General features: G+C 33.0%; 2 protein-coding genes across 6 annotated transcripts in view; one reads left to right on the top strand and one right to left on the bottom strand.

Annotated features, from left to right (window-relative positions):
* The first annotated feature begins 2977 nt into the window (after positions 1 to 2977).
* Positions 2978 to 3810, top strand: LOC140438257 (protein CutA homolog). Of its 2 annotated transcripts, none has more exons than XM_072527951.1 (2): positions 2978 to 3246; positions 3315 to 3810. In XM_072527951.1, exons 1-2 carry the CDS (start codon positions 3203 to 3205, stop codon positions 3718 to 3720), a joined length of 450 nt encoding a protein of 149 aa, XP_072384052.1. In that variant the 5' UTR covers positions 2978 to 3202; the 3' UTR covers positions 3721 to 3810. The 2 variants fall into 2 exon arrangements, with proteins under 2 accessions (XP_072384052.1, XP_072384053.1); XM_072527952.1 differs by having other exon boundaries at positions 2978 to 3149.
* Positions 3811 to 17461: 13651 nt separating this feature from the next.
* The window catches only part of LOC140439582 (uncharacterized), a 74391-nt gene continuing 70373 nt past the window's right edge, over positions 17462 to 21479 (bottom strand). For all 4 annotated transcript variants that reach the window (XM_072529588.1, XM_072529586.1, XM_072529587.1 and 1 more), the window contains exons 8-9: positions 20401 to 20585; positions 17462 to 17673 (exon numbers count right to left, since the gene is read on the bottom strand). In XM_072529588.1, the coding sequence (XP_072385689.1) occupies positions 17476 to 17673; positions 20401 to 20585 (383 nt within the window). In that variant the 3' untranslated portion in view covers positions 17462 to 17475. The remainder of the gene's footprint in view (positions 17674 to 20400; positions 20586 to 21479) is intronic.

Genomic DNA, 21479 nt, shown 5'->3' on the forward strand with positions numbered 1-21479 from the left:
AATTGGAATTGTTTCCGGCAAAAATGTCCGGCACCCTTCAACCTTCGATTTGTTTAAACGGGGCATTTTTGAATAGGACTCTTCAAAGGACAGAATCAGTTTTTTTTTCAAATGGGAGCGGGCTCACAACATCGAATAAATAACAAATAAATTCTTTCAAATTAAAGCTTGTTAATTTTAGTGATTTATAAGAATATTGGACTTATTATTTAGTTTTTACATAAACCATAATATTTTTTTACAATTATCTGTAAATAATGGCTCATTCTGTCAGAAAATTTTAAAAGATTGTCTATTCAGCAATTAAGATAGTCAACTGAAAATTAATTTTTAAACACGGCCTACTGTTAATGCACAAACAGGGTGAATCTTCAATATTTTGCTTCGAGTTAGAGATATCTGAAAAAGTTATTTGGAAAAGATGTTCCAAATATTATTATAACCCCACATAACAAAGGTTTATGTCAAAATTCGCACTTTTACTTTTTTCATTAATTGAAGAGCTTATTTCCAAAGTGTCTTAAATCCAAAATTTCGATTTTTTTAATTTTCTTTTTTTAAATTTCATAGATTTCTTCAAGTCTAGAATAAAGTATACTGCAAAAGTCTTATGTTTAAATGGTAAACATTATTTATCCAACATATTGCAATTGTGTTAGTCAAAAAACACGAGTGGACAATAATACACTCAGATATGAAAAATTTTATTCATCACACAACTCTAAATAAACTTATAGCCTAGGATTCTACAAACTAAAGAAAAAAATTTTCGCCAAAATACATTGAAAAATAAAAAAGTTACAACTCCTCAAAATTGTCGCAATTTGAACACGTCATTATTGCTTGTTCCAAACAAATTGGAGTATCACATCGCATTCACATGTAAAAAGTCTTCCTATCTTTATTTCTTGGACAAACAGAACATCTACTGCTTGTCCTACGTCGTTTAGGTCCCAACTTACGTACCTCTGGTTGCTGATTATCACGTAGTGATCAAAGCAAGGAAGAGTTTTGTCTTCGTTGGTTTAGAAACTCAGAAATCAGCTGCACACCCAGTTGTTTTAAAAAAATTCGTCTTTTTAATTTATCGTTTTTTGTATTTGTTTTATATACAACTTGATCATTCACTCCAGCTGTATTCATAAACGAAAAAAATAGTGTCCAACGACGACTATTTCTTGATACTCTGTAATTAGCAGATAGTTCATCCAATGTGTCTACACCGCCTTTGGTTGAATTGTAAAAGTCGATAATTTCAGGTAAGTTCTTTTCACCAGTTTGTTCAATTATAGTATCATCATGATGCAATGTAGAAAAGAGCAAAACATTATTTGAAGGCAAATTTTGAACTTTTGGAATTTGTCTTTTGTTCTTCTGTTCCACGTCCCCTGAACGATTCCAGTTTTTCGTCTATTGTAAGATGTTGACTTGGTATACAGTGTGTCTTACAGTTGACAACGAGTTAATTAAATATACGTCTAATTGCTGCCAATTTGTCGATCTGTTTCCGTTCTACTCTATTTTGCACATTGTGGAATCGCAAACATCGCAACAAAATGGAATATCTTTGTTCTGACATTGTTGTTCGAATGCGATCAATACCGCTTCCATCAGTATTCCAAAGATCTGAAATATTTTGTCGGTTTGACTTGTAAAGTCCCGTCAAATAGAGCAGGCCTATAACAGATTTAAATTCTATTTTGTCAGTCTCTTTGACTAAATACTGATGTCGTGCATCGTACCGTGGGCTTTCTTCGCTAATTTTACATTTGTATAGTCAACAATGTCATCTAACATTTCTTCTGTAAAAAATAACAACCAACAATCAAGAACACTCTGCTTTTCTCGTGCTATTCCTTTTACACCAGGTAAATATGTAATTAGATTGTCCGATCTTGTTCTCACTTGTTTGTTTTTTGCTACCACTACCACTCACTCCCACTTTCTGAACCACCTGAAAATTCACTTTCTTCTTCAGCCTCCTTGAGCCCCTTTTTCCAATATGATTGCCTCTTGACTTTCTAATGCGGTTTGTTCTTCCTCAGATTCACTATCAATGAACGATTTATCATCGTCAGAAATACTGCCAAACTCCGCCCATAAACGTTTTAACCTTTCCTGCTCTTGTTCGTAAGACATAATTATTCTATAATTCAGTATCGCTGAAAAAAAAAAATAAAAATCATGGTACATCTCGAAAAAATATCAAAAATATGATGTAAATTTACCTCTAGAACACAAAACAACTAAAAGTTACAACAGTAGTGTACCGGGGTATCACACACCCCAACTGTCTTTGACCAACTCCTAATTCAAACTGAAATTGTATGTTGTACAGCTGGTAACAAGGTCATCGTGAGAAAACATGTATAAACTACAGCTACCTACGAGGCGCTATTTCGTCTTTGACCAACTCCTAATTCAAACTGAAATTGTATGTTGTACAGCTGGTAACAAGGTCATCGTGAGAAAACATGTATAAACTACAGCTACCTACTAGGCGCTATTTCATCTACTTTCGATTTTATAGAAATAAAAGGAGTACCTGGGGTATGGTATACATTATACATTCCCCAGAACACTAACCGAGGGTTAATTGAAAAAAAAAAAAGAATGTTCATGAATAAGGGAATCTTATATTTAATAATTTTGATTAAAAACTTTCTATTTCTAACACTAATATCTAATCGACTAGTTTTTACTTATTCGACGAAGTTTTTACGTATTATTAATAGTTATAATTAATATTGGGTATGAGCACATGTGCTTTGGTGTATAGTAACTTCCAGTCAAAGTCAAAATTTGACCAACCAACGTAGCAAAAAATTAATTACTACCTATATATTATTTAGTAGACAGTTAGGACTGATTTCCGTGAACAGAGTGTATTTACATTTAAATTATCAAAAATGCGTTTTTTGTGTATAAAGATAATTATTTTGCATATTTATGTACTTCTTGATATGCATTAGAACCAAAGAAATCAAACTAATAACAGAGGTAGTTCAATATCTCTAATTAGAATTATTTGTTTTGTTATATACAACTTTAAATACAGAAATGTGATGTCAGTTGTGTTGTGTAGTAATTTAACTTCTGATATTTGACATTTGGGCAGAATCGATTAAAATTAAAACAAACATTTATTGGTAAGTACATATTACCTTTTAGCGGTCTCAACGTTACTGATTTGATTACTGGAATGATATTCCAAAAAGGATTGTTAATTTCTACATTGTTTCTTGGGTATGTGTAATTTTAAAATAATTTGACAATCATGTTGAGGTTATGTTATTATTATTTTTTTTTTGTAGATTTTTTAGAAGATCCTGTGTAATAGCAACCAAAGAAATGTCTGGTGAAATATCGTTGTTAAATCAAACTGCTCATTATACGAGTGGCGAACATTCCGTAGCTTATGTAACGGCTCCCAGTGAAGATGTTGCTAAACAATTGGCCCATGGAATCGTCAAGAATAAGTTAGCTGCATGTGTTAATATTATACCGAAAGTTACATCAATTTACGAATGGGAAGGTAAAATAAATGAAGATTCTGAAGTACTAATGATGATTAAAACTAGGACATCAAAAGTAAATAATTTAACTGAATTTGTAAAATCAAAACATCCTTACACAGTTTGTGAAGTTATATCTCTTCCTATTCAGAATGGCAATGAGGCTTACTTGAAGTGGATAAGCGATGTAGTCCCTAGTAAATAAGTCATAACTGATTAATTATTAATTCTAATGTACTGATATATTAAAACGTAAAATATTGATCTGATTAAATTACTATAAATTTTGGTTCTATTAATTGTGTTATTCCTTATAAGTATCAAAAGCTTATGCTGTTAGAATTAACATCAAAATATATATGACAATGGAGAGACATACACAGTGTGATTTATTCTGTCCACTCAGATGGGGAATATTTTGACAGAATCGTTGGTGCAATTATACAACACAAAAATTTCTACCCCTTACTATTAATAGCTCAAATAAACTTACTGTTGCAGACTTTTTTAATTGGAAAAAGAAGAATAATGGGAAGTGTCTTCATTAACGTTCATTTGTAAATACTGATCTATAAATGGATATAAAATTTCAAAAATGATCATTTAAACCATTGTTTTAATTGATGCAGTTTTATTTTGTTAATAAACTGCATGTCAATATTTTTATTTACAATTAATGTGTTGTATAGTAATTTCCAGCCCAGCCACTTCTAGTAGGTCAAAATTTAACTAACATAAAAAAATTATTACTAAATTTACTAGACACTTAAGACTGTGATTAGTGAACGGAGTATGACAATTCAATCATCATTAACAAGTAGAAAGGAGCAAATGTGTAACAAAAACATATTTTTAATAAGATTTAAACACAATTTCAACTTAAAATATGTTTATTTTGATGTTTCAAGTACAGAAGATGATTTTGTAATATTCCAGTTTGGTATATAGTTAACAAAAAACCACTTTTACAAGGTGGCCAGCCTTTATGTCTTCGAACTTGTGTTCAACATACCACTAGCTGTTCAGCGACAATGGCGACTGTAGTTCAGCCACAGTAGATTCATGGTACCAAAATGTGAACTTGTATTCAAAAAGTAATGACACCACACATTTTGGATATTTTAAACCAATAGAAACAACTAAAAAAAAATAATGAAAATATTTTTGAACCCAGAGGACCAGAACAAGAAAAAAAAACAACTATTTAAACTTGCAAAAAACTTTAATCAAGAAACAAAACATGCTAAGGAAATTAACAGAGTTTAGAAATAACATTCTAAATAGAGCAAAAAATATATAAAGAAACACTATATAAAAACGCATCAGATGGTAGGTAATCTTTGAAACATGGAGGGGCACAAAGGCCTGGCTGCACAGAGGATTTGCTTCAAAATAATGGTTCTCAAATAAAAGTTCTCCAAAACATTGTTCTGTTTTACATTATTGATTGGTTTCACCAATCAAAGCCATTATAACTTTTTCTCTAAACTTTAGAAGTGGGATATTTGTAATTTTTTCGTTTATGTAACATCTATTCCATATGGCCAAATCCACTAAATGGAAAAATATTTTCTGATACCAATGTATTGTTTTTGAGGGGTTGAATAATAAGCTATCATTTGGTGCGACCTGTCTATGCCCTATGTTCCTGTTGTAATTATCTACACACAATGGTTTTGGTGCCTCTTTTACCTTGAATTTCCTTCATTTCATGTTTATGTTTTGTGCCCTTGTGTAATTAAAACTGGCCCTTTTCTTTTCCAGACCACCTCTCCTTTTTTTAGCTTTGTTTTCATCACTTCTTTGGGATTTTCTTTTCTGTTCTCGCTAATTGTTCCCACACAATTTGTTTTTTTTTTTCTTGAATAACTGTTCAGCCAAATTCACGTTGGTATAGTAGTTATCTATATAATATATATATATATATATATATATATATATATATATATATATATATATATATATATATATATATATATATTATACCGTGTGACCTTTTTCTTAATATTTATTTGGAAAGTAATGTCATGCCTACAGAATGAATATGGGAAACGTCACTTTCTTTTATTGTACCCTTTCCTGTATATACAAGAACACTGTTAATAAATCCATCATGCACTAGTAGTTAGCACATATAATTTTATACCATTTTTATGGCTTTTGTTGGCTAAATACTGCTTAAAAGATAAGCGCCCCTGCCAGTTTATCATAGACTCCTCTATCGATAAATTTAATCCGGGATAGAAAAGTTTTTCGATATTTGTCAATATCATGTCTAAAACTGGACGAATTTAAAAAATTTTATCAGTATGATCTAGAAACTCGTAAGTTTTTAGAATCATCTGTTTCTGGACATCGTATGTCCAAAAATCGGATGATAGTAAGTATAGCGAATATTTACTCCATTGTTTCGAGAGTTGTGGGAAAACTACTGTGCCACTGAGACAGCAAAGTCCAATAAACTTTATTTCCTCGACAGATTTGTTTTTCTCTTTGCGACCTACTATTACGACGACACCGAATTACCTCATTACTTCTTCTATTTGTTTCATTAGTAATTAGTTGAAAAATGTTGTCAAAAAATTGATAAAGGGTTACGCTTCAGGCGTCAAATTGACATTGATTCCAGGATTTCCAGTAATAGGCATATCAACAGAGTCTTCTTCCATATCCGTCCAATCAACATTATTGGGTGGAGGCGATACTCTTGGAGGATTACCTGCTACTGGATCTTCATTTTGGGTATCAGTCAGAGAAAGGTAGAGGTTTATTTTCTGCTGCATTGTTCGAGTTCAAACTGCTTCTACTGGATGCATTTGAGAGAGGCAGTAGTTCTTGTCAGCTATGTCATCACTAGAAAAATCCCATTCACCTTCATTAGAGTTATCCCAATACTTTTCTAATTCTGTCTGCGTTAACGGTTTCTTTCTAGCATCCCTTATTTCACGCTTTCTCTTCGTTACTAGACCGCTTGTCCTGAAAACAAATAATATTTTTGATAAAAAACAGACTACATGCATTTGAAGAAAAATAAAACAATCTGGCAACATCGCATAATATACTGATAGAATCTACTTAGTGGGACAATAATACTGCAAAGAAACAAATACACAAAAAGCTGTTTCTATTTTACTCCATTCCATACGAACTCACACCCAAAAGAAACATTAAAATTAAATTCATAAATATTTTCACCTAAAACAATATATGCTACAAATTACTCTTATAAATAAAATTCTCTCATATGTACTCTGATAAAGTCACGAAAATATCCGAAGTAGCCGAAAATATCGGTTAACTAAAATATTTCTAGCATAAATCTTAGGCCAGGGCCCGTTTCAAAATCTGTAATATAGTGCTAGATTCCACCGTTTAAAGGAACACGTATATTTAACATTAAATGGGCGTCCAGTTAACTGGACGTAGTCTCTCATTAGAAACCCTTGCGTCCAGTATACTGGACGTTGGCAGCCAACCTGTTAAACAATCAGGTGATATCTTTGGTATTTGTATAGAATCGGACATCCAATGTTTGTGTAATTGTTTCCGAACTTTTCAATAACAAAAGCAGACAGAGAATTGTGTACAAACTCAGTAGAAGATCCCACTGCAGAATCGCTGCGTTCATAACGTAATTCATCAAACTCACATTTTTACATACATTTAAAATTAGGAGAATACATTGATAATAGGTTGCGAGCCAGAAAAAGTAACCGCAAATATTTTTAATTCAATTAATATTAGTTTTTTCCCAAAGATTTTATTTCGTTCATTTAATTTTTAAAAAAATATGCTGCTCATGACGTATATGCATGTTTTTTATATCAAATTAAAGCTAATCTTTTTCTTAATATGATAATATGTTTGTCTGAGAAAAATGATCGAAAATTAGGGTTACCAGCTGTTAAAAATGCGAGCTATCAAAGATAAAGTAAAATAGAGTTAGGGCGCAACGACACTGGTTTGGCAAATGATAATATGTATATTATTATATATCTATCGACGCATGTTTGTCGATGTCTGATGTCGTGAAGAGTTTACAATATAAGCGACTCTTTGCAACAATTTTAGTGACCAATCACACAATATTATAAGGTAGAAAGTAGGTAGTGGAAATCCAGTTATGACATTTATATTTATAAAGTTTCTACACGACCTCGCTTGTATTAATATATAACTAAACATATAATATTTCTATTTTCAATCCACAAGCCAAAATAAACATCAAATTATACAGTACAACGAGAAACAATAAAAGCAGTAGTGTATGCAAATCTGCTTGTATGTCATGTGTATCATCTTGCCATGCACTGTTCTGTGATGTGTCTGATGGTTTGTGGTTGTCCGCAGTCGCAATGGTTGTTTATTCAATTTGTGCATCATGTAGCCATATCTGCAGAGTTGGATTCTGATTCTGTTCAGCATAGACCATGTGTTGTGTGCTTGATCAAACCCTGGTTGCTTTGGTTAAATGAATTACTGGAAAATGATATTTCCTAGAAGAGAACCCAGTTGGCGATTGAAAAGAGCAAAATATTTGAAGTACTTTGTCAGTTACGTGACAGTCTATCAATAGGCTATTTCGGTGTAAAAAAACCCTTCAAAGAATTCGTGAACGTGATTTTATTGGATGAATAGTTCCGTCGATGTAAAGGACTAATAAAATGTTGAAGTCCGTTTGAAAAAATAGCTTTGGACATTGCCTGGCCATCTCCAGAAAGTGAATTATTATTATTTAGAAAGGGATTAATTTACGAAGTGAGTCGAGATCTACCCAATTCCATACCAGAAAGCCGCCACTATTGCAAATGTGTTGATGAAAGAGTATATCTGCCGATTTCGGGTGGAGTGCCTTTGGAAATCCATAGTGACCAAGGAAGGAACTTTGAGAGCAATCATTTCAGGTAATCTGCGATAGACTAGATATGAAGAAAACTACAGCCTATCACCCGCAATCGGAGAGAATGGTAGAGCGGATGAATAAGACAGTTGGCAAGTATTTGGCAAAACTGGTGTCCAATCACCAGCGAGACTGGGACCAGTACTTTCCGTTCTTCGCAATGGCCTACAGATCCGTTGTTAATGAATTAGGAGACCAAACACCAGCAAAAGTCCTATTTGGACGAGAGATTCGACTACCTTATGATCTAAACTTTAAATGTTGGCCTGCAGAAGATGTAGCTAGTGATGATTATGTGAATTACGAAGAAGAATAGATGATATACACAAGATAGTCCTGTTTCATCTTCAGATCACTAGCGATAGAATGAAGAAACGGTACGATACCCAAATCAAAAAGGAATGTTTTAAGAAAAACGGCAAGGTTTGGCTCTATAATTCAAAGAAGCCAAGCTGTTCTTTTTCCAAGCTGCTAGCAGTTCTGGGAAGATCCGTACCTCATTATGGAGAAGAATAACGTTGTCATCTACCGAATAGGCAAGATTCCGAGGAGAAAACCAATGATAGTACATCATAACCAGGTAACCAGGTACTAATAAAGCAAGACATATGACTGCTCACTGGCCCATACGATTTCGGCCAGTATTAAAGATGCACAAGGATTGACATCCATCTTTCGAGGAAGTTTCGTCGAGTTGCAGAACTTAAATGCCAATTGCCAGCCTCCGGAAAAGCTTTGAAACTCCAACATGCATCACGTTATCTTTTCGATCGGGTAAAAAAAGACACTGCTAATGACTAACCCACCTACCAAGATGTTTGGGAAACGTTACTTCAATTGAGGGAGCACGTGCTGGATTCCAACGGTCAAACATTAACCATGCCGCCAATTGGATTGGAAGATTATGCAACAGGTACTAGTCTGTTGCAATCCGAATGGTTACCGGTGCGGAGCGAAAACCGTCCCTTGTCATTTGTTGGCCAGTTGTAAAAGAGGGTCCAGTTGCTGATACCAGCCTTCGTTTCCAGTCCCCACAAGGTTCCTGGAGGAACCATCTCTTAAGGAAAGGGCACTGTTACGCTAGCCCTTGCTACGCCCCTGATCGTAGTTCTGAGATCTACGGCTGTTTTGACGTCACGAGAATTCTACTGAATTATAGAAACATTTCGAGGAATAAGACCGACTATATATGAGGGCAATTAGATTTTAAATAACTAATAAATATATTTGTACCTTTAAATAAATAAACGTTTAAACGTTAAAGTAAACTTTTATGTGAATTGTAGTAATCCTTGTTTCAACAAATTTGTTTTATCGCGGTGATAAACTGTTAGACTTACTAAATTCAGTGCCTATTATAATAAAGTTGTAACAGACCCTTTCGACGGGTAAGTAATTATTTTTAATTTTGTTTAGTCAATTAGATCGTATTTTTGGCGAGCATCATGATAGAGAGACATCGATAAAGTAAAAAGCGCCTGAGAACTAATAACGTTTTAAGGTATTTCTATAAAATTAAGCAGAATCATATTTTAATCATACCTCAAAAGAGGCGAGATATATATTTTAAGGTTATAAATATATAATGAAGAGCTTATGCGCGGCCGTCTTTGTCTGAGCAGCACTTTTGTCTGTGTTTATTCGTCTTTTTACTATTTACGTTTAATAAGGTGTACATCTTAAAAAAATCCAGAAATAGTTTTTATTATTAAAAATACTTAAAACTAACCCTCTCTTCCCTTTCAGATTCAATGGACATAACACAAGGATTTCGAGGAAAAAAATTGGTCATAATGGCGCTGAACAAGGAAACTAAACAAGCCTTCCAACCCAAGGAAAAAAATAAAAACCGTAAGGTTTCAGGAGATTTAGATTATTATCCAACTGACCCTGATTCGGAAAATGATAGTAGTAGCGACACGGCAAGTAAGTTCAGTGAAGAACTTAATATTAATAACGACATTAATTTGAATAATGACATAAACTCTGGGAATTGTGTAACAGAAATCGCCCCTGCCATACACGTAGAATCGGAAAGGCCAGTTCTTCTCGATATTTCTAGGTCTTTTGTGCCAGTTCACTTTGAGGCTCTCGAAGAAGAAGACTTATGCCGCCTTACGTCAGAAGTAGAAAATGTTGAGTTGGAAACAGTGACTGAATTATGTGATCACATCACGGAAGCAGCCGAGTCACAATTGATGCATGAACCTATTCAAGACGAGCCTGTTACATATTCTGACGATTTTGTAGAACCCGACGGAACTGAAGTAAATAATACAGCACATGTAGTTCAATACACTAAAAAGGGAATAGTTCGAAAAAGAAAGAAGTTCGAATTATCAGTAAGTTCCAGAAAAAAAGCTAAGCATGAATCACTTGTGAAAAAGCACAGCGTTAAAGAAGGTTGTGGAAAAGATCGTTTAAAAAAATGTCTGTTGAAGATAACAGAAGAGAGAAGAAAATTTTTGGACAATGAATTTTGGAAAATTTCAAATGATAAAGACAGAAAATCTTTTATTTTACATCATGTTTCATCAAAACCTGTGAAACAGAGAACTACTTCAGTAGGTGATCTCGGTTATCAAAGAAATAATACTTATAACTATACGCTTAAAAATGAAAAAGGAGCATCTGAAAATGTATGCAAGGAATTTTTTTTGACAACTCTCGGCTTTAATAAACAAAGTGACAAAGTTATCCGTACAGTATTGCATAACACTAATAATAATTCTGTAGTACCTGTGGCTGACTTAAGATGCACGAAGCAACCTCACAATAAAATGGACGATGAAGATTCGTAATTATATTAATTCTTACAACCCAACTATTTCACACTATCGGAGAGAGCATGCACCCCAACGTCTTTACCTTCCAAGTGACCTTACTTTTGCGGCAATGCATCAGGATTTTCTAATTAAATATCCCAATATACAAATTTCTTATGAAAAGTACCGTGTAGTAGCTAAGAAGATGAATATTTCGCTAGCAAATCTTGGACACGAAGAATGTGAAAGTTGTGAAGAGTTTTCTCTACATGATAAAAGTCACACAAAAGATAATCTTGACGAAACCTGTGATAATTGTAACAGTTGGAAAAAACATATAGACAGAGCATACAAAGTCGCGTGAAAATTACAGAGATGATGGTAGTCAACCAGATGAACCAGGTAAGATTATATACTGCGCAGATCTTGAAAAAGTTATTATGCTGCCAAAACTGGAAACATTTAAAACTGCAATTTTCACAAACAGACTAACAGTTTATAATGAGAGCTTTGTACCAATTGGCAAGAAAATAATGACAAAACGTTTGCCGCTGTTTGGCATGACGCCTTGTTTAAACGCAGTAAAGATGAACTAATAAGCACATTTTACCAGTTTTTTCTTGTGAAGAGAGACGCTGTCAAAATAACATTATGGCTTGATAATTGCTCTGCGCAAAATAAGAATTGGTCATTCTTTTCATTTTTGCTATACATTGTTAATTCTCATGAAATTAATGCTAATGAAATTATTATAAAATATTTCGAGCCCGGCCATACATTTATGGCCGCGGATTCGTTTCATCACAAAGTTGAACTGTCAATGAAAAAGATGGGCAACAAACTATACGATTTTGCAGATTTTGTTCAAGCCGTAAAACAATCCGCACGGCAAACTGAAGTTCTGCCAATGGAGTTACAGCATTTTTTTCTTTGGGAGGATTACACCTCGCAATATAAACTTAGTAAAATTAACCCCCGGCCATATCTAAATAAAATAGTCCAAGTATCTGTCCAAAGGGGTTCCCATATTATGACATACCAAAATGACTTCGATGGTCCAAAAATTGCACTTGATTTTCTTACTGCCAAAATTACAAAAAATAAAATACTGCCCCCGCCAAAAAAACAACAAAAAGTCCTTGGAATTTCATCTAAAAAGAAAGAGTTAATAATAAAAAAACCTCGATGCAATAATGAAGAACAACAGGCTTCAGTTTTGGTAAGACCTTCCAGTTTCCCAAGACGATGACTCAAACTAAAATGTTAGTATTTTGTTGTAAGCTGATATGTTAAACTTATTCACTTTCAATAAACCTTTGTTTAAAAAGTATGTAATAAAGCTGTCCATTTCTTTTGTAATATTAGCAAATATATAATAATATTAGCAAAATGCAATATCCTTGACTTATCTAGAATTTGTACTAAAATCCTAAGCGGAATAGACGCATCTCATTTTTAACTAAAAAGCACTTTCTAAACAAATAAATCTTCAAAGTTATTTTAAAAATCACATGAGTGGGCGCGCGACGGCACTTTATGCCGCAAGCAGAAAAACGTATAGATTAAACTCAAAACATACATACTTGTCTCCAATATAGTTTTAAATAATAGTAAACTTGAGGTAGGTAAATGAAATCAATATTTCAAAAAAGTACAAAAATAAAATATTATTTTATAACATAATAAATCTTATTCCTAAAAAAGAAAATGTTTTCCTAATATCCTGTTCCACTACTTGAATTTGTACATAAGTACACAGTTTTGACAGGTGGTAGTTTTAATGTTATGCCTCTTTCATACCAAATGTTTACAGATATTTTAGTCATGTTTGGCAATGTAGAATAAATAATCAAACAACAATAATCCTGGATTTCCATAGATTCCGGATTTTAAAAATCTTCATCTCCGGATAGTTCTCTGATCTAGAGATAGATAAGGTCACTGTTGTACAATTTCTTCAACCTCAAGTTACTCTTAATCGCTAAAGTATACTATATCCTCGATATCTGACAAATTATCAGCCAACTCTTTTAACTCTGTGGATGTCAAATATTTTTTAGAATTTTTATACCTAGAATTTTTTTCTTAAAATTCATACTTAACTACAACTACCTCTAAGATCTTAAACTAAACTAAACTACTACTAAATAAAAGGTAATAAAAACATATAAATTTGCGTCGTAAGTATCCTAATATAGTCATTTGAGAATAGCGGGACGGACGTATTTAATAATGCTTTACGGAATGTTGAAATTAATAAAAAAGCGGCATACCGCACCGCTAAGCACCCGCCGTAGGGTTAGAGTGCAACAAAAAGAGCTATCAGTAAAACATTTTAAGTTTAATTTTCATATGTACATTTTAGAAGAGATTTCTAAAAGAGCACATTAAATATGGCTTTTTACGAAATAGCCGTTACAGTAAACAGTTGGAAGAGTGCCATTACCTCACGAAGAGTCCGTTATACAACATGTAAACTTTATCAACTTTATTAAAGTTTATAAAATTAATACATAAATAATAAAATTATTTAATTCAATTTTAAAAATGTTTTTTTAATGTTATTGTTATAATTTTAATTTTAAAATTGTAACAGCTAAGATAAGAATGGAAAAGGAAGACCTGAACATCATCCGAGTATACGGCTCAAAATATAACAAGCCTAAAACAACAAGGGAAACGTTTTATGACGAATTGCAACAAGTAGTAGATCAAGTGAGAGGAAAAATGATATAATTGGAGGATTTTAACGCTCGAATAGGCAATCAAGTAATACTCGGAATTAGGCAAAAACATAACGAGAAAGTTGAAAATGAAAATGGGGAACTGATGATAAACTTCTGCACGAATAACAAACTTAGAATAAACAACCCATTTTTCGACCACAAAGACCAACACAAATATACATACATTAACACCCGTGGACAAAGATATATTATGATAGATTACGTTATAACCAACAGAGATATACATCCATCAAAAATAATCGCCGTAAGATGCCACAACTCAGCAGATGTAGGTAGCGACCATAGCCTAGTATTATGTAAAATAATAATCATCATGAAATACTTCACACCTAAGAAAGCGACGTCACAACACAAACAAAAATAAGAGTCAAATGACTAAATACGGAATCCACGTAATACTTATACAGAAAAAGAATATCAGGGAAGATTGCTGGGAATAAAATATTAGAAAACAAAACTTTGTAAAAAACTTATTGGTTTTGTATTTTGAGAATGATTTCCGAAGTGGAAATTGAAACGTCAATAAACTTATTTTAAACTTAAATTGTGGCTTATTCCCAACTAAAATAGTAGTTGAAATATTAGAAAACGATAACATCGGGGAAAACTGGGAAAAACTCAAAAATAACATAATTAACGCAGCAACAGAATTACTTGGAGAGAGGAAAGTAACGAACACTAACATATCAACGAAAGAAAACACCATAGTTTGAAAACATTGGCACAGCTTCTCGAAACAGATGGAACACGACTTCTACGGAACACAGAAAGCAATATGGAGAATGATCAGAGGACAAGGAAAAGAGATAAACGAAACACATTTAGAAGGGAACATGGGCAGACTGCTTTCGATCTCTATTTGCTAAAGGTGGTGTATATTTATAATGAGGCAAGTGCAATAGAAATCAATAGAATACAATAAACCGGCATATCTATGTTTCGTGGACCTTAAGAAAACATTTGATCGGGTCAAATTAAAGGACGTTATCCACTTATTTAAGAGAGAGATCAAAAATGTTTGGTTATAACAGCAAATTTACACTGAAATTACTAACAGGAGAGTGCTTTCACTCCCACATATTGAAATTGATGTATAGCACCAACAAATGCTAGTCATATACCATCAGTACTAATTAAATAGAAACTATTAAATTAAAGTCAATTTCATGTACTTAATCAAATGCACTAACCTTAAACATAGTCATTCAGGGAAACCCACCTCAAAAATATTGACAATAAATGTGTCGTCGGCGGACATAAGCAAACAAGTCAATTTTTGTAGTTATTAAAATCACCTAAAAAAAATTATCTACCGCTGGAATAAAAAAGACAAGTCAAATGTTATACCTGTGGTTCCCTATCAAATAGTGATCTTTTTCATACTCACAGTTTTATCCGTTAATTTGGGTATTGATTACATTCCGTTTCTCACGTTTCTTATCACTTTCCTAATGGCTGGACAAAAAATGGCTTCGATATACGAACGACTTGGCAATCGTTCAATTCAAAGACAGCCTTAATAGAGAAGACCCATTTAAGACTATTGATTTCAACAGAAGAGTGGGTCAACTAATATAACTAATCAGCCGTTCAATATTTCTAGACAGAAAAAAGGAGACATTATCTCGCTACTGCCTCTAATTCCTATCTTATTTCACACTTTTTATCAAGGCTTGCTACAATTCCAAATACTCACCCCGATCTTGTAAGTGATGATGAAGAAACAAATTAATTCAAACTTTATGCTTTTGTTCTTTTAAAATTGTATTTTTTAATGTTTATTTCGTAATTATAATGATATATTTGTTTTTTTTTTATTTTAAAATTTGCACTTCATTTGTACCTTATAAGATAAGTCAATAAAGAAAGACGTACCTAACTGGACAAGTCAATCAAAATCCAAAATTTTTAACATTCATGTTGTTGTTAATTTGTATTGTAATACATGTATCCTATATACATAATTTTAATTAATAAAAGCTACACTTACTCATGCGTTTAATTTTAAAATAGTTTTTATCACTTCCTGAAAAAACTCAAATTTGGACTTGTCTGCTTTTGTCCACCGACCACCAAAATTAAAAATGGCTTAAGCGTTAAAAAATTATGAATAGAAATAGGAGAGACTTCTATAAAAGATGAAGAGAAGCATATACTCACAGCATGAGAATATTGCCTCATACTGTTATATAGCAATTTGTTGTCACGATTTTATAGTTTTTCGAAAAATGAAATATTAAAACCCATTGAACCTTATCCCCAACAGTGACATGACGCCACAAAAAAAAATAATGTAGAGAGAGTGCAGATCTAGAGTAATAGTAGAGTTTAAATATCTAGGCATCACATTATCTTGCTACGGAAAGCTCGAAACAGAAGTGTAAGATCAAGTGAATATAGCAAACAGAGCCGCAGGTTGCCTGAATGAAACAATGTGTAGAAATAAAAATATCGGGAAAGAAACGAAAGGCAGAATTTACAAAACAGTCATCAGACCAATAATGACATACGCGGCAGAAACAAGACCTGAGAGGACAAAAAGAATGTTAGAAACAGCAGAGATGAAAACACTTAGAAAAATTGATGTTAAACCAATATGGGACAGAGCTAGAAGTAAGATATACGACGTAGATGCAAGGTGGAGAACATCAAGGATTGGGTAAGAAATAGAAGAGTAGAATGAAACGATCATATAAGCCGAATGACAACAAATAAAGTAGTAAAGACGGCAAGAGACGGTTCCCCAATCAGTAGGAAGACCACGAAAACGATGGAACGACAACTTACTGGAGGTACATTGGAAAACAGACAGTTTTGTCTACATAAAAAGAATTTTAAATATATTTAAAAATACAGAAAACATAGTATGAAGCTTCGCGCTAGTCTACTGTAGCACTTTTTTAGATTTTTTTACAAAAATATTAATTGGTCGGTAATTTTTGAATCGTGAATGTGTTCTTATGAAGTTGCTTAAACATAGATATTGTTGATACGAGAGTTTTATATCTGTAGTCTATGCGCCACGTTATGAGAGGGGAAAAATATGTGTTGCTACAAACCATAATGCAGGGAAAACGAAGTATTGGAAGAAGACGCATCTCCTGGCTCAACAATCTGAGAAAGTGGTATAATTGCAGTTCCGTCGACTTGTTCAGAGCTGCAATCTCAAAAGTGAAAATAGCTGTGATGATTACCAACCTCCTTAGAGGAGACAGTACCTAAAGAAGAAGTCTATGCGCATCGTCTAACTCTCGCGATGTACATAATTTATAAAGATACATCACAAAAAAAAATGAGACATGGCTGTGTAAAGGAAGATAAAAGAGCAAAGGTAAATACTGAAGAATAATTCAATTTCGTATCGATAATAAAGTTATAGTATTTAAGCCATCGTACGTCTTGTGTGGCAATTGGTAATCCCGATCATAAGAAACCATTTTTTTAATGTGTAAAAGCTGCAGTATATTCTTGTTACATGACATTAGAACGACAGAAATAAGTTTTGATATCCATGAATCAAATAAAACGAGTAAGATTTTGAAACTGTTTTATTGAGTATGACAATGTTTAATGTGCGTTGAGAGAGCTCCATTTTGAGAAAATTCTTTTCCACAATACTGACAGTTGTAAGGTTTTTGTCCAGAATGAGTTCGCATATGATTTTTGAGTGTCTTTGAATCAAAAAACTTCTGCAAGCATATCATACACTCGTATTTGCGATTATTGCTGTGTGTCTTCATATGATCCTAAAATAAAAAAAATAGTAACTATCATTACTAATGAACCGGATAGCTCAAATAATAATTTTGTTTATCTGATATATTTATTTATGTTTAGATATTTTGAAAATATCTAATAAGCAACTCAGCCCGAATAAAATGAGTATCTTGAAGCGTGGCCCTGACCCTGTTAACTTGCTTGTATACCGTAGGCCCAAGAAATAGCAGACTATCTTGCTATAATCTTAAAATGCACTAGCGGTATAAAGGATATAAAAAGCGGTATATAGTTACTATTATAACTATTAGTACTAAAGTAGTATTTACGTTAACAGCGTAGTTATGTAATTTTTGTAACTTTTAGTTTCTTAAATTTTCATGTATTTGATTTATAGTGGAATTAGTTTTGCCGAGTTATTACAATACGATGTTGCCCGTTATACAAAAAGAAAATGTCCGTATTCGCTATGTGCAAGTTCCGAAGAGCGACACCTAGTGGCATAAATCAGCGAAGGTGTTAGCACTATTAATATTTTAGTCGTATATTAGCTGCAAATAAAGTACCTTAAACTTGTTTATTTAATATAATTATTTTAATCCATATCAACAATTAACTTTTTAAGTAAAATAGTAAAAATTCGTAAGTATATTTTTTATAATTAGATTTCATTATCTGACATTTAAAATTGTGGTTATGAGGTTAGTAAAAGGTAAACATTGTATGTAGTAAATAAAATTAATTATTAAATTGCAGTATTACTATTAATATGGATGCAATAATAAAAACTGGATTGCAGAAAATAAATCATAAAATACCTTTTCAACCAATTACTACTGAGTCGAAGGGAAAAGCTTTAATTGTGGCAAACCATGTTAAGAATGTAGACGAATTAAGAAAAAATGGGTAAAGCTATTTAATTCCAGCAAGTGTTATTAGACAAACTTTAGTCACCTCTGAGCCATATGATGCAAAAATATATGTAAGTTACTATTTATTAAATGTTCTACAATTTTTAGTAAGTAAGTAAGTTAAGTGTCCAATTCCAGTATTTAATTGTTTATTTCTTTTTTTTTTAAATTGACGACAGAAGAATAATTACAGATGTGTCTTGCAATTGTGTGTACAATAAAAGTAAAAAGTGCTGCAAGAATGTTGCTGCTATTAGGCCAGCTCCACACATGGGATCCAACGTTGGGCCAACTGTGTTCCCACGTTCGATGAGGCATCTACACATTGGGTTGAGTATTGGGGCAATATCATTTTGTTTCCTCTAGAGCCCACGTTAACATGTCCAACATGGAAATTGTAGCGACTGCGACGATAATGAGTGCATATGATTATATTTTCCTACAAAAAAGGCGAATTTTACGTCATTTTGTCTATAGCGTTACTTAAAGCTACTAGATCTTTAGAGATGCCGTATTTGGCAAATGTAGATTGAATATATGAACGTAAACCTGACGTCCAGGCCCTCAATCCCATTTATTCTTTTATTAACTCAATTCCCAAATTTCTTAGCCTTCTATTTTGAGTATATTCTGCATCAAACCTGACTTTAATCCACAGCCGATATATGGAAGTACATATTTTAAAAGTTACATGACAACACGACGGTGGTCTATTAGGACAAAATGATCTATATTTCAATATTAAAAGCATATTTTATACTTTTGTAAAATGTTTAGATAAGTACATTTTTTTTGGGTGCCTGAAAGGTACTGAAACTGTTATATAATTAATATATTAAATACTTAATTTAAAATTCAAAAGGGAAATTCCCAGTGGTTGGCTGTATACTATAGTTTTAAAAAACTTACTATGAAGTAAGAACTTCTTTTGTAAAATGGTATAAAATCTATTAAAAAATTTTAAAAATGATCCAAAACGGATTTATAAATTTTTAGAACGTTTTCAATCCTATCGGATCATCATCAGTGAAAAACGTCTATAAAGTAATTGGAACTAGCCATATAATGAGGTCTCATTATGTAACTCTTACCAATAGGTGGTCGCTTCCTGTTCGGAATCAATTGGCCGTTACATCTTGTACTATTGATTTATTTGTATTAAGTATATAGTCAATTTCATTTTTTGTTCTTCCATTTGGACTTATCCATGTCTATTTTCGTTGTGGTTTCTTTGTATAGAATATATTCATTACATACAAGTTGTTTTCTTCTAAGAGAAACGTTTGTTTTTTTTCTGTTTTTTTCTAATTCACGAGGGTATCATCTCTATTATTTCTCTTCCCATGTCCATATTCCCCTATTTTATTTTCCTCTGTACTAGTTTTCACTTTTCGTTTTTGATAGTTCGCTCTCTAGTTCACGTATTCTATCGTCGTCGGTCATAGTTATGTTGTATGTAAATATTCTAAGCCTTGTCGCCTTTTTTATACCGGCCTAGCCCAATCCATTGATTCTTAGAACCTTTGGTCTCTCCACTTTGTAGGTCACTATCGTAATCTTCTTCTAATGCTTTCAACATACCGGATACTGAAGGCCTTATATTTTGATTTCAATTCGGAGTTTTTTCTTTCAGTGCCTTTCGATTGAGGCGCCAATTATGGATCAGACGCTTTTCATAACCGCTCACTATGAGTAAAATACCACTGCGCGAGTTTTGATTTGCCCGGGTATCTGGTGTCCCAGGTACTACTCATATCTGGAAGACATTCGTGTATCCCCCACCTAAGAAGGCACCCGGTAGGAGATTAGAAACCCCGGGCTTGCTTTATGTTTTTGATTACTTACCCTTAAATGACTTGCAGCTATATATTTCTTTGAACATATCTGACAAGAATATGGTCGTTCTCCAGTATGGTATCGGACATGGGTGTCCCTTGTTTCCTTTCGGCGAAATGCTCGTCCACACTGCCAACAAGGATAAGGTTTTTCACCTGTGTGTATCATCCTGTGCTTTTTTAATTGTACGTTACCTAAAAAAAATTATACATAACTTTAGAAGAAACATTGGGTAGAGTTAGAGGGAAACTATGGTCGATAAAAATTTTGCTTGTGTTTGATTGACAAATTCACGGAACTTAATTGTCACACCTCGTATATACCTAGAATCTGCCTCTTGAAGTTTTTGAAATGCGACAAAAAGATTCTTAAATGTAGTCATTCCATGAATGTGAATTAAATGAATTAAAGTTACCCAAGACGATGAGTTTTAATTGTTTTATTTTGAACTATTCGCCCAACGGATCTGACAGTTAATAATTTATAAGAAGCTATAATCCTGTTTCTATGAGCTGTATGGTTTTAAAGTCTATCAGTAGGGTGATAACCTGGCTGTAGACCCCCTCCTCCTTTATCCGGGGTGATAACAAAATACCAGAATACACCACAAAGATAAAACTCGAAAGCTTACAGGATGACTCCACAAGATACCTATTCAAAAAAAAATAACCGAAAAAAGCAGAAACACATATATCACAGAAAGTGATGGAGTCGAAGAGAGCTGGGCAAAAATTAAGTCTAATATCTTAGCCTCGGCCAAGGAAGTTCTTGGTGAAAGAAATATAAATAAAAATAAATCGTTCCCAAGACAAAGAACTCCATGGTTTTGTACAGAATAAAAGGAAAAAGCTTACCGGAAATACATGTCAACCAAAACACAAGAGGCATACCATAATTACAACACAATTAGAAACGAAAAACATGCACCTGTAAGAAAAATAAAAAATGATCACTGGGAACGCTTTTCGAAAGAAATGGAACATAATTTTTAAGGTCAAAGAACGGAGGTAAAGGAACTAATAGAACCAAAACACATAGAAAAGGATACGGGATTGACTACCTAACAAACTCTATGCAGAGGAAGAACA

Source organism: Diabrotica undecimpunctata, chromosome 4 (assembly GCF_040954645.1).
Source record: "Diabrotica undecimpunctata isolate CICGRU chromosome 4, icDiaUnde3, whole genome shotgun sequence".
Lineage (NCBI taxonomy): Eukaryota > Metazoa > Arthropoda > Insecta > Coleoptera > Chrysomelidae > Diabrotica > Diabrotica undecimpunctata.